We start from the raw sequence: 13952 nt of genomic DNA, 5'->3' as shown, positions 1-13952 counted from the left end.
TTATATTATTTGATAACCTCAATAAAAATATTTAAAAAAAAAAAAAAAAAAAAAAAAGAAACCAAAGCCAGCCCCAAGTCTGCATGAAGGTGCAGCCCTCATTCCAGCTCAGCTGGTGGGGGGGGGAGATTAAAAATTTTCCAATATTTTTGGGCAGATTCTGTCCAAAATCAATGGATTCAGAGCATTGTCTCTCAAGGGTATCGAATACGATTGAGAGTAAGATTTCCTGTGAGAAGATTTTTTTTCTCACGCTTTCCAGCAAATCCAGTGAAGGCTCAGGCTTTTTGGAAGTGTGTTTCAGATCTAGAGCTTTCAGGGGTAATTATACCAGTTCCATTTCAGGAACAGGGTCTGTGGTTTTATTCAAATCTATTAATTGTCCCAAAGGAAGAATATTCATTCAGGCCAGTTCTGGATCTAAACATTTTTGAACCATTTTGTAAGAGTGGCAACTTTCAAAATGGTGACTATAAGGATTATTCTGCCTTTTGTTCAGCAAGGTCATTATATGTCCACGATAGACTTACAGGATGCATATCTTCATTTTCCGATTCATCCAGACCACTATCGGTCTCTGAGATTCTCTTTTCTAGACAAGCATTACCAATTTGTCGCTCTTCCATTTGGCCTAGCGACAGCTCCAATAATTTTTTTAAAAATTCTCTGTGCCCTACTCTCTGTAATCAGAGAACGGGGTATTGCGGTGTTTCCTTATTTGGACGATATCTTGGTACTAGCTCAGTCTTTACATTCTGCCGAATCTCACATAACAAAACGTTTCTTGATTCCTCAAACAAGGGTCACCTTTTTAGGTTTTCAGATAGATTCAGTGTCCATGACACTGTCTCTAACAGAAAAGAGACAAATAAAATTGGTTTCAGCTTGTCGGAACCTTCAGTCTCAATCATTCCCTTCAGTGGCTATGTGCATGGAAGTTTTAGGTCTCATGACTGCAGCATTGGACGCGATCCCCTTTGCTCGTTTTCATATGAGACCTCTCCAGCTTTGTATGCTGAATCAGTGGTGCAGGGATTATACAAAGATATCACAATTAATATCCTTAAATCCCAATGTTCAATTTTCTCTGATTTGGTGGTTAGATCACCATCGTATAATTCAAGAGGCATACCTGGACTGTAATCACAACAGATGCGAGTCTTTCAGATTGGGGAGCTGTCTGGGGATCTCTGACAGCACAAGGGGTTTGGAAATCTCAAGAGGCGAGGTTACCAATCAATATTTTAGAACTCAGTGCTATTTTCAGAGCTCTTCAGGTTTGGCCTCTGTTGAAGAGAGAACCATTCATTTGTTTTCAGACAGACAATATCACAACTGTGGCATATGTCAATCATCAGGGTGGAACTCACAGTCTCCTAGCTATGAAAGAAGTATTTCGGATACTTTCTTGGGTGGAATCCAGCTCTTGTCTAATTTCTGTGGTACATATCCCAGGTGTAGACAATTGGGAAGCGGATTATCTCAGCCGTCAGACTTTACATCTGGGTGAGTGGTTGCTCCATCCAGATGTGTTTTTTCAGATTGTTAGCGCTGCGGAATCTGTTGGTGCTCTACAAATAACCGATAATAATAATAATTGTTCAGATGTGGGGTCTTCCAGAAATAGATCTGATGGCTTCCCATCTAAACAAGAAACTTCCCAGGTACCTATCCAGGTCCAGGGATCCTCAGGCGGAGTCGGTGGATGCGTTAGCAGTTCCTTGGTTTTACCAACCTGCTTATATCTTCCTGCCTCTAGTTCTTCTTCCAAGAGTGATCTCCAAGATCATCATGGAACATTCATTTGTCTTTCTAGTAGCACCAGCATGGCCTCACAGGTTCTGATATGTGGATCTTGTCCGGATGTCCAGTTGTCAACCTTGGCCACTTCCTTTAAGACCAGACCTTCTGTCTCAAGGTCCGTTTTTTCCATCAGGATCTCAAATAATTAAATTTGAAGGTATGGAAATTGAACGCTTAGTGCTTAGTCATAGAGGTTTCTCTGACTCAGTGATTGATACTATGTTACAGGCTCGTAAATCTGTTTCTAGGAAGATTTATTATCGAGTTTGGAAGACTTATATTTCATGGTGTTCTTCTCATAAATTCTCCTGGCATTCTTTTAGAATTCCTAGAATTTTACAGTTTCTTCAGGATGGTTTGGATAAAGGTTTGTCTGCAAGTTCCTTAAAGGAACACATCTCTGCTCTTTCTGTTTTATTTCACAGAAAGATTGCTAAGCTTCCTGATATTTACTGTTTTGTACAGGCTTTGGTTCGCATCAAGCCTGTCATTAAATCAATCTCTCCTCCTTGGAGTCTTAATTTGGTTTTGAAGGCTTTACAGGCTCCTCCATTTGAGCCTATGCATTCTTTGGATATCAAACTGCTTTCTTGGAAAGTGTTGTTCTTTTTGGCTATCTCTTCTGCTAGAAGAGTTTCTGAATTATCTGCTCTTTCTTGTGAGTCACCATTTCTGATTTTCCATCAAGATAAGGCAGTTTTGCAGACTTTATTTAAATTTTTAACTAAAGTTGTGAATTCAAACAACATTAATAGGGAAATTGTTGTCCCCTCTTTGTGTCCTAATCCTAAGAATTCTTTGGAGAGATCCTTACATTCTCTGGATGTTGTAAGAGCTTTAAAATATTATGTTGAAGCTACTAAATTCAGGAAGATTTCTAGTCTATTTGTTGTCTTTTCTGGTTCTAGGAAAGGTCAGAAAGCCTCTGCCATTTCCTTGGCATCTTGGTTAAAGCTTTTGATTCATCAGGCTTATTTGGAGTCGGGTCAGGTCCCGCCTCAGAGAATCACAGCTCATTATACTAGATCAGTCTCCACTTTGTGGGCTTTTAAGAATGAAGCTTCAGTTGATCAGATTTGCAAAGCAGCAACTTGGTCTTCTTTGCATACATTTACTAAATTCTACAGTTTTGATGTATTTGCCTCTTTGGAAGCAGTTTTTGGTAGAAAAATTCTTCAGGCAGCTGTATCAGTTTGATTCCTCTGCTTATGTTTTAAGTTTTTTCTTTTCAATTATGAGAAAAAAGTAATTTTTTTTGGATGTGGATATAATTTTTTCAGCGGAAAACGGCTGTTTTTATTTTTATCCCTCCCTTTCTAGTGACTCTTCTGTGGAGTTCCACATCTTGGGTATTACTATCCCATTTGTCACTAGCTCATGGACTCTTGCCAATTACATGAAAGAAAACAAAATTTATGTAAGAACTTAAAGGGACACTGAACCCAAATTTTTTCTTTCATGATTCAGATAGAGCATGCAATTTTAAGCTACTTTCTAATTTATTCCTAGTATCAATTTTTCTTCGTTCTCTTGCTATCTTTATTTTAAAAAGAAGACATCTAAGCTTTTTTTTTTATTCAGAACTCTGGACAGCACTTTTTTATTGGTGGATGAGTTTATCCACCAATCAGCAAGAACAACCCGGGTTGATCACCAAAAATGGGCCGGCATCTAAACTTACTTTCTTGCATTTCAAATAAAGAAACCAAGAGAATGAAGAAAATTTGATAATAGGAGTAAATTAGAAAGTTGCTTAAAATGTCATGCTCTATCTGAATCACAAAAGAAAATATTTGGGTACAGTGTCCCTTTAACTGATAAATGCATTTCTTTTATATTATGTTGGTTATGTTTTTTTTTTATAAAGCACAATTATATTTCCAGTTCCTTTTTTTCATACTTTTTACTCCCTTTTCTATCACCCCACTTCTTGGCTATTCATTAAACTGAATTGTGGGTGTGGTGAGGGGTGTATTTATAGGCATTTTGAGGTTTGGGAAACTTTGCCCCTCCTGGTAGGATTGTATATCCCATACGTCACTAGCTCATGGACTCTTACCAATATGAAAGAAATGAATTTATCAGGTAAGTTCTTACATAAATTATGTTTAATATAAAAGAAGAGTCCTGACTGACAAAGGGGGGTGAACTTTTTTATGAGGATACCTATATCTCAAAAATCGACAATGTTACAGATGTGAAAATTGGCATTTAGATTCTCCTTGAAAAATAAAGAAACACTTGTTTTACTATTTCACCAAAATTTACTTAAGGGGGATCAAAGGGAGGGGGGGTGATTTATGAGGATACCTATATCTCAAAAACCGACGATGTTACAGACGTGAAAATTAGTATTTAGATTCTCCTTTAAAAATAAACTCGTGTTTTACCATTTATCCAAAATCCACTTATGGGGGGTCAAAAGGGGGGGGCTGATTTACGAGGATACCTATATCTCAAAAACCGACGCTGTTACAAACGTGAAAATTGGTATTTAGATTCTCCTTAAAAATAAAGAAACACGTGTTTTACCATTTCCCCAAAATCCACTTAAGGGGGGTCAAAGGGTGGGGGGCTGATTTATGAGGATACCTATTTCTCAAAAACCAAAGATGTTACAGACGTGACAATTGGTATTTAGATTCTCCTTGAAAAATAAAGAAATATGTGTTTTACTATTTCCCCAAAATTCACTTAAGGGGGGTCAAAAGGGGGGGCTGATTTATGAGGATACCTATATCTCAAAAACCGACGCTGTTACAAACATGAAAATTTGTATTTAGATTCTCCTTAAAAATAAAGAAACTCGTGTTTTACCATTTCCCCAAAATCCACTTAAGGGGGGTCAAAGGGTGGGGGGCTCATTTATGAGGATACCTATTTCTCAAAAACCAAAGATGTTACATACGTGAAAATTGGTATTTAGATTCTCCTTGAAAAATAAAGAAATACATGTTTTAACATTAACAGAAAATCCACTTAAGGGAGGTTAAAGGGGGGGCTGATTTATGAGGATACCTATATCTCAGAAACTGAAAATGTTACAGATGTGAGAATCGGTATTTAGAATCTTCTTTAAAAATAAAGAAATATGTGATTAAACATTTCCCAAAAATCCACTTAAGGGGGGTCAAAGGGGGGGGGGCTTATTTATGAGGATACCTATATCTCAAAAACCAAAAATGTTAGACATGAAAATTGGTATTTAAATTCTCCTTTAAAAATAAAGATACACATGTTTTAACATTTCCCCAACATCCATTTAAGGTGGGTCAAAAAGGGGTAATATATGGGCCTGTGTATTAGGTTTAATGATGGAATAATATATACTTTATATACCAGACGAGGTCTATCTGATGGTAACTGAATAACATATAAATGGGGTGCGGCTGCTTGAGAGAGAAACAGCTGCAGGAAAAGCACCATTGCATAATATATTTTCTATTTTTATGCTGGACTTGTAAATATGAAGTTCTGGAATCTGCTGGTCACTGCTTAGCTATGCACTGAGACTGCTCTGCCCTCAAATGTGAAATATGCAATGGGGGGCTGCTGAGTGTGTCTTGAATTTGTGCATAGTATAATCTTACAGGCTCTGTGTACATGGAGAGGAGGGGCTACATTCCTGCATCACTGATCACACTAATGAATAAAAAGCTGTAGCTGCTACAGCTAAGAATTCTGGGTAATGGTGTACAAAGAGAGCATGTTTTTACTTTATAAATGAATGCCTTTAGGAAATGATGCTTTATATGTACTATTTGAAGCAGAAATACTCATTCTTGTGAAAAACATACACAATTGGCCGCTCAGTGTGGCTAATTATTTCCTAGATTCCTATTCACTCAAATGGTCTTATCGAATTGGTTAAAAGCAGTTTTTTCAAATTCCACTTTATGTGCAAATTGTAAATGGAACATTACTTACGCAAGCTCAGTTTTTAAGGGTTTTTTATTGTGTCATTTAATAAAAAAGTTTAAAAAAACATAAAGTTTAATCATACTTTTAATCTATAATACTTGTACAGTAATTAAAGTGGTTGTAATTCCTAGGGTTTTTAAAACGCTAGGATTTACCAGTGCTATAAATAAAGGGAACCTTCAGTCTTGAAGTATAAAAACTTCATGCTGAAAGTACCTTTATTTGCAGCTAGTTTATGCCAAGCTGAGCACCTACAGCAGTCCACGGCAAAATGCTATTTTTGAGTTGACATTTTCACCTCTTAGCCAATAGCCGTGCTAGCCATTCGGCATTATGGGCAGTTCTGCTATACCAAATGAGAGTTACCACATTGCATTATTTTACACATAGATGAAGAATAAGACCTTAAAATAAAAAAAATTATGAAAAATATATTATTAGCTGAATCAGAGGATACCAATGAACAAATTTTGTGATTTTTTTTTTTTTTTTAAAAACGACAGTTTTTTGTTTAATTTTTTTACTTATTTTTTATTTCTTTTTATTATTATTTTTTTTTATTTTACAATACTTACTTAATTCTGAGAATAAATAGCTAGTTGAAACTGTCATCCACTGAAAGCTCTTTTTATGCCCCCTCCAAAAATATATAGTTTTCATAGGTAAATAAAAAAAACAAAGACTCTGCTTCTGTGTAAATGGAGTGATAGCCAAAATTCTAACAATTCTCTAGTACTTTGAACAAGTTTTTCTCTAAAATTTCAGTTAGTGAAGGGGTTAATGTCTAATTAATCAAGAAGCTAAAGTAAAGCTATATTTTATCTTTGTGATTAGAGCTTATAAAACAACAAATATGCTCAGTAGTAAAGCATTCTGTTCTGAACATAGAGAAGAATTAAAGGGATGGTAAAGTCTAAATTAAACTTTCATGATTTAAAGAGACACTCAACTTAAAATAAACTTTTATGATTCAGATAGAGCTGCAGTTTTAAGACACTTTCCAATTTACATCCATTATTACATTTTGCTCAGTCTTTTTATGTTCACACTTTCTGCGGAACAAGATCCTACTGAGCAAGTGCACAAGCTCACAAGATATACGTTTGGCTGATGTTTGTCACATGCTACAGGGGGCCGGAAAATGGGAGAAAAAAATTAATTTGTCAGAAAAAAGTCTACTGCTTATTTGAAATTCAAAGTAGGTGTTAAATCATTCTACTGCATTGAGTGGTCCTTTAAACAATTTTCTAATTTACTTCTATTGTTTAGTTTGCTTTGTTTTCTTGGTAGGCTTTGGAGCAGCAATGCACTACTGGGAGCTAGCTCATTATTGGTAGCTGCACATAATGGGTTAAATGAGAAGTGGTGCGCTGTTGGGCACAAGTGATAGGGGGTTTATCGCGGCCCTTTGCTCGCATTGGGTTTGCACGTCTTCAAAGCTCTGAGTCTAGAAAGTTGCACAAAACACATAAAAAATACAAAGTACGGTTACACTCACAATAACACTGTCTAATAAATACATTACACAGTACAGTTACACTCATAATAACACTATCTAATAAATATACATTACACAGTACAGTTACACTCATATTAACACTGTCTAAGAAATATACATTACAAAGTACGGTTACACTCATAATAACACTGTCTAATAAATACATTACACAGTACAGTTACACTCATAATAACACTATCTAATAAATATACATTACACAGTACAGTTACACTCATAATAACACTATATAATAATATAATAATTTGAAAAACTACTAATCGGTCTCATCAGTTCTCATATTGAACCCCTTGTCGACAATGTAATTTACAGTATATGGCCTAGTGTTATTTCATGTCTAGCCCCAAAACATAATTATTTTTTCCTCTACGCATGATTACGCATTTTTGAGAGATTTAATTTTTTACTTCATTTATCCCTAATGGTGATAAAGCAATTATACCATCTTCTTGTATCTTCATCTTTTCTCCTTATATAAAAGATTTAATGGTAATTATGAACTTATGAAAATCCATAGAGCTGGAGCCTGATGTCGGTTAAAAAGAGCCAGCTATTTAGCTCTTTACTATACATCTCTAGAGAATTAGATAAATCATTTAGCAATATGTATGATCTGCACTCTTCTCTTTCTGAAGAGCTGAGAGTTCAAGTTTCTAAGAATCAAAATATAAAAGATGAACATAGATTTGAAAGGACAATAAATCTTGTGTGTGCGCGCATAGGCCTAGATTACAAGTGGAGTGATAAATATCATTTGCGTGCAAGAGATATTAGCACTCCACTTTGTAATACCAGCACAGGTATTACAAGTTATCCGTAATGATAAAGCGAGTTCGTGTTCGCATTGCTATGAAACATTGCGCTCACGAGAGCGCAATTCCATAGGCTCCTATGGGAGCTTCGTTCTGATGCCGTCACAGACAGCATCAGAACCTCACGCAGCAAAGGGGGTAAGTTCTGCAGCGATGGGCAGCACTGTGAAAATATATATGTATATGAATATATACATATATATATTTATGTGTTTATATGTGTATATATGCATATTAACACATAAATATATATGTATATAATCATATACATATATATATTTACATTGCGGTCTATGAGAACACACAGTTCCCATAGACCGCAATATAAAGGCACTTTTCAGTGACGTTTTTTTCTAACACCCACTCCCACCAACTTTAAAGCCCCAAAGCTGCCTAGCGCAGTTATTTTTTATTAAAAAAAACGACCTTTTTTTAAATAAAAAACTATAATGTCCTCTATTTTGAGGGCATTTGGGGCACTTTTAGAAAATTAACCAGATATCTAGGGGCATATTTATCAAGCTCCGTACGGAGCTTGATGCCTCGTGTTTCCGGCGAGCCTTTAGGCTCGCCAGAAACAGAAGTTATGAAGCAGTGGTCTAAAGACCGCTGCTCCATAACCTGTCCGTCTGCTCTGAGGCCACGGACAGAGATCGCCAGAAATCAACCCGATTGAATACGATCAGTGATTGACACCCTCTGCTAGCGGCCGATTGGCTGTGAATCTGCAGGGGACGGCATTGCACCAGCAGTTCACAAGAACTGTTGGTGCAATGATAAATGCCGACAGCATAGGCATTTATCGATGTGCAGCGGACATGATTGCACTATCATAAATATGCCCCCTAATCTCTGGTTCATTTTTGGAGTTGGCTGGGCGCTAGGCGAGGTGTTGGCTGAGCCGTTCTTCAAAAATATCCAGGGCTGATCTGATTTCCCAGTCTGGCACTGCCACCTACCGGCCCAGTCACCTACCAGTATTACTTTGTAGAACAGCTGGCAGCAGTATATCTGTAAAGGACCAATAAACTCAACATGTAATCCTAAATGAAAAGTTTGTCCAAAAATAATGATATAGCTGCACCACCAACTGTATTAAAACATCATGATTTTATTGTGCCACTTAAAACAGGCAACGTTTCGGACCCATGTCCTTATTCATGAATAAGGACATGTGTCCGAAACGTTGTCTGTTTTAAGTGGCACAATAAAATCATGATGTTTTAATACAGTTGGTGGTGCAGCTATATCATTATTTTTGGACTGACTTCTTGGGACCTTGGTGCAGGTCCAATAGTTGGCACACCTGCAAACAAGTTTTGTTATACCCTTGGTGCTTGGGCAATTCTTTGCTTTCTAAATGAAAAGTTTGATTAACCAAAATAAAAGACAACCATATATATTTTTTAAGTTATATTTTCTGACGTTTTCTGAAAATATCACTAAAAAGTGTGCTTGTATCTCCTCATCTAAAGAGGTCACAAAAGGAAACTTAGGTACAATACAATAGCCGTGTGCATTTGTATCCAGACAAATGTAAAAATAACTAATACTGTGTTACTCACATATGAGTAGTGCCTCGAACAAAACACAAACAAATGCACAATATAAAAAATAAATTGTTGTTTGTGCTGTTTGGTAAAATCGTTACAATAGCAGTGTCCAATAGATGTGGAGAAGAAATAATATTTCTCCAGTCCACAGGTAAAGTGAGTGCTCATTCACCATATAAGCATTATGCCCCTGAACATGTAATATATTTTGCAGGACTCATTTGGATATACATATGATATACTGTATATAGCCCATTATAAATTTTAATATGCAATTTTAAATTTAATTAAAGAGAAATTGAAATCAAACAAAAATTCATTAATCAAAAACATTACAGTTAATTATCAAATTACCCTCTTTCTCCTAGTAGTCTTGATTGAAACATAGCTCTTTTCCATGAAAACATACTGAGGTAGGCTCAGGAGCATACATGTGACTTGAGCAACATTGTTATATTGTTACAAACATTTTTATAAAACTGCTATAAGTACTCACCATCTTCTTTGACTCGTGGGTCCCTGTGGAGGAAGCTTAGGCCGGTGCTTCCTGATTCCACCATATTGCACAGTAAAGTTTGCTCAGCTCCTCCATCAGAAGTTACTGAAGTATGGGTGGTAACAGAACCATTACTGGAGATTGCGGTTTTATTATCCAAACTTTCACTTGGACAGCCCTCACAGGTACGGCTCAAGCAATGAAGAAAAGACATTGGTGGGAGGCTGTGACTGCGAAATTCTCCCCGCTCTGAAATACCATCCCTCTGCAACTCTGGAATTGGTGAGAACTCAAGGGAGGAATCTCCACTGGTTCTCATTGGGGGGCTGGAACCATTCTTCTTTCGGCTCCTAGCTAGCTCCATAAAAGATGTTACTCTCTTAGGAGAGGATCCCTGGGCTTGCTCTGCTTGACCTTCACTAAGTTTGACTGGACAGCTCATCATACGTTCCAGTGAACCCAATCGAGTTGATGGGTTTTTGTCTAGGCTGCGATCATAACTACGTGACCTTTGTCTTCCAGCACTAAAATTTGGCGGTGATACATTAATGTAAACCTGTCCGTCAATGATATCTGATTTTGACCTCTCTATGGAAGCTTTAGAATCATTTGTATCTGTACTTGATTGTGGTTGCTGGAAGAGAAAATATTCAGTGGGCTGTACTGGACTTCCCTTTGTGTGATCATCCGAGCAACTAGTAATAGAAGAACCTGCAGTGCTTGGAGATGACTGAGAAGATAAGTCACATGTGACCAATTTGTAGTAATTCTGAGTTGCCACCACAAGCCTGGCTTGGCTCTGAAAGCAAGATGTGAGATCTGAGCTTTCTGCAGGACACTGTCCTGCATCATAGCTGAGATTGTATGAATTGCAGTTGGCATCCAACACTGGAGAAGATTGATGGTTGCGGCATCTGCATGGCTTTTCAGAGTCGTCTTGATGATCACAAGACATCTTGGATTCTGTTGGTGACGTCTGCAGATCAAGATAGAAAGCTCCTGTGTCTGCATGGCTACAGAATGATGAGTCACAGGAAAGACTTCCAGAATTCAGATTTGACCTGGGTTGTCCATTCATTTTATTATACAGAGTGCTGAAGTTCACTAGAATTCCATCAGAACTATTGCAGGAGGAATCACTTACATAACTTACTTGCTGGTCCATTTCTGATTGGCTAGATGCACTGTAGCATCTACAGTGGCCCAATGTATCTGATCCATTACAGCTACAATCTCTGCTTTGTAGGAGATCTTGGTTCTCTAGCTCTGAGCTCTGGTTCCAGTCCAGCGAAAAGCTAGGGGCAGCATGCTGTTGCCAGTCATGCTCCTCAATAATTGAACCTGATGGAACTTGGTTACCATTATTTCCCTTTTGCATTAAATCTGGCAAATTCTTTTCTTCTTGTCCATCTACTGGACCTGACCTAGTAGTCAACATCCAAGGCTTCACAATAGGTTGTGTTTCATGAAGATGGAATGGTGGTAATGCTAGTTCTTGGTATAGAAAACCTGCTTTAGATCCACTTAAAGTACCATGAAGGTGAAATGATTTGTCCACAGTTTTTTCACTTAATTCACTGATCTTCTGCTCTTCCTCATTAGACAGGAACGGGTTATGGCGCTTTCTAGTACTAGGTCCTAGCCAGTCTTCCTCTTTCTTTGTCCCCCTCTCACTCACAGGGTGTTCAGGAGCCTGAATTAAACTGCTATACACAAGTGAATCTGTCTGTGAAACTTCCCGCTCAGGAAGGGAGTTTGTTCTGGTGATTCCTAAATCATTCTGGCTGTAACCATGGGATCTTTTGGCATTTTGACAGCATTGTCTATCTGGTACCTGGCAGTGCACCAGTGGGATGTGATGCACAATTAAGGTCTCTCCAGCAAGCTTGGGTGGGCTATCCATAGCGAATGGCTTCTTTCAGGTCATTGGTTAATCAGCAGGAAACATCTCGAAAACTGAATGACATAATAAACAGACACCTGTTGGGACAAAATGATAGAAACAGTCAAAGCAACAATAAGATGTGAAGTGTGGTTATAAATAGAGCTAAAGATATCAGATCATTTATATGTTCACTTGCGCACGCACACACATTTATACACATGACTATAAAGTTTGAGAAATCCCAAACTAGTAATAAATTGTATCTCTGACTTGCAAACTATTGTGATATTTTCCAAGCCACACACAAGTGTACAATGACATAACAAATATATTATACTAAGTTGCACTGTTACAGTCAGGAGTGTTTTTTTTAACTATGCAAGATCTAAGGAAACCAAGGAAATCAAGCAAAAATCTATGGTTGTATAAATGACCTAATGTGGAACAACATGTGAAAAAATATTCCACTGTGTCACAAGTGGCTGCATGTCTCATTCTATACAACATACTCAATAGTTGGCAAAGGCATTGAATTACTTCCTGACAAAACTAAAGGACAATTGTATTATTTATACTTATAGACAAATCTTTAACACTCACATCTGCCATAAACCCCCGCTTCTATGACATTGTTCCATTTTGGGAAAGGCCATAGATTTTCAACCATCCCTTTAATATTTCCTCCTCTCGGACCACTTCATCTACCAAACCCTGTCTGTAAGAGCATCTTAAAGGGACATGAAAGTCAAAATTAATCTTTCATGGTTCAGGCAGAGCATGCAATTTTAAGAGGCTTTTCAATTTACTTCTGTTACTAAATTTACTTAATTCTCTTGGTAGCATTCATTAAAAAAACATATCTAGGTAGGCTCAGGAGCAGCAGTGCATTGCTGGTATCTAGCTGGTGTATGGTGGCTACACATGCCTCTTGTCAATGGCTCACCAATTTTGTTCAGATAGGTTCCAATAGTGCCTTCCTGCTCTGGAGCTGACATCAACTATGTGTTTACCTCCTTTTATTTGTATGCCCCTTTAATATTAGTTGCTACCATCCTGTTTTCCTTTCTATAGTTTTCCTAATATTTTTCATGGGTCTCTAGTATTATCTCTACACTAATAAAACCCAAGTATCCCCTCTTCTCAATAATGCACCCTTTATTCTCCTCACCAACACCATAGATCTCTCTCACTAACCCTCTATCATGCCAACCTTCCTGCCATGAAGTTATGCTTGAGTATGTAGAGGGAATGTAAGTTCATAGTTAAGTGTGAGACCAAGACTGTGGACCTGGGGTGAGGTGCTGAGAATAGAGTCTCCAACTCTAAGAGAAATGTCAGGTGTTGGATGTCTCAGTTTTAGATGTATGAGTTGAAGGTAGTGCAAAGACATCCAAGAGGAAATAACAGAGAGACAGCTGGTAATCTGGTTGAGTAAAAAGGGAGATATATCAGGAGAGGAAAGATAGATTTGTGTATCTTCAGCATATAAGTGGTACTGGAACCCAAAGGAGGATATGTGTTTTCCAAGGGAGGACGTATAGATAGAAAAAGGCAAGGGACCAAAGACAGAGCCTTACAGTACTCCTAATGAGAGAGGCAAAGGGTCAGAGGATATGCTGTTAAAAGAAATTGTAAACACACAGTTTGAGGGATAGGAAGTAAACCAGGAGATACCTCGGATACCAAAAGAATGTAGGATTTGTAAGAGGAGAGGATGGTCAACTGTGTTGAAGACAGCAGTTAGATCCAGATGAATTAGTAATTACTAATGACTAGTGTCCCTTTGCTTTAGCCGAGAGCAGATAATTTGCTAGTTTAATGAGAGCAGTTTCTGTTTAGTGTTTACAGCGGAAACCAGATTGTAGGGGATCAAGTAAGGAATTAGGGTTTTTTAGGATTGGTGTGATTGATGGATACATAAATGTATTAGGAAATGTGCCAGTGGTGAAAGACTGGTTAAAAGGTT

The 13952-nt window shown here is 37.5% G+C and overlaps 1 protein-coding gene across 5 annotated transcripts in view; it reads right to left on the bottom strand.

Moving 5' to 3' along the window:
* RUSC2 (RUN and SH3 domain containing 2) overlaps positions 1 to 13952 on the bottom strand; it is a 175456-nt gene that overhangs the window by 126905 nt on the left and 34599 nt on the right. For all 5 annotated transcript variants that reach the window (XM_053701023.1, XM_053701024.1, XM_053701020.1 and 2 more), the window contains exon 2: positions 10102 to 12081. In XM_053701023.1, the coding sequence (XP_053556998.1) occupies positions 10102 to 12004 (1903 nt within the window). In that variant the 5' untranslated portion in view covers positions 12005 to 12081. The remainder of the gene's footprint in view (positions 1 to 10101; positions 12082 to 13952) is intronic.

The sequence above is a fragment of the Bombina bombina genome, chromosome 2 (genome assembly GCF_027579735.1).
Source record: "Bombina bombina isolate aBomBom1 chromosome 2, aBomBom1.pri, whole genome shotgun sequence".
Classification (NCBI taxonomy): Eukaryota; Metazoa; Chordata; class Amphibia; order Anura; family Bombinatoridae; genus Bombina; species Bombina bombina.
Note: the sequence above shows the minus strand (reverse complement) of the source record. Positions and strands in the feature narration are given on the sequence as shown.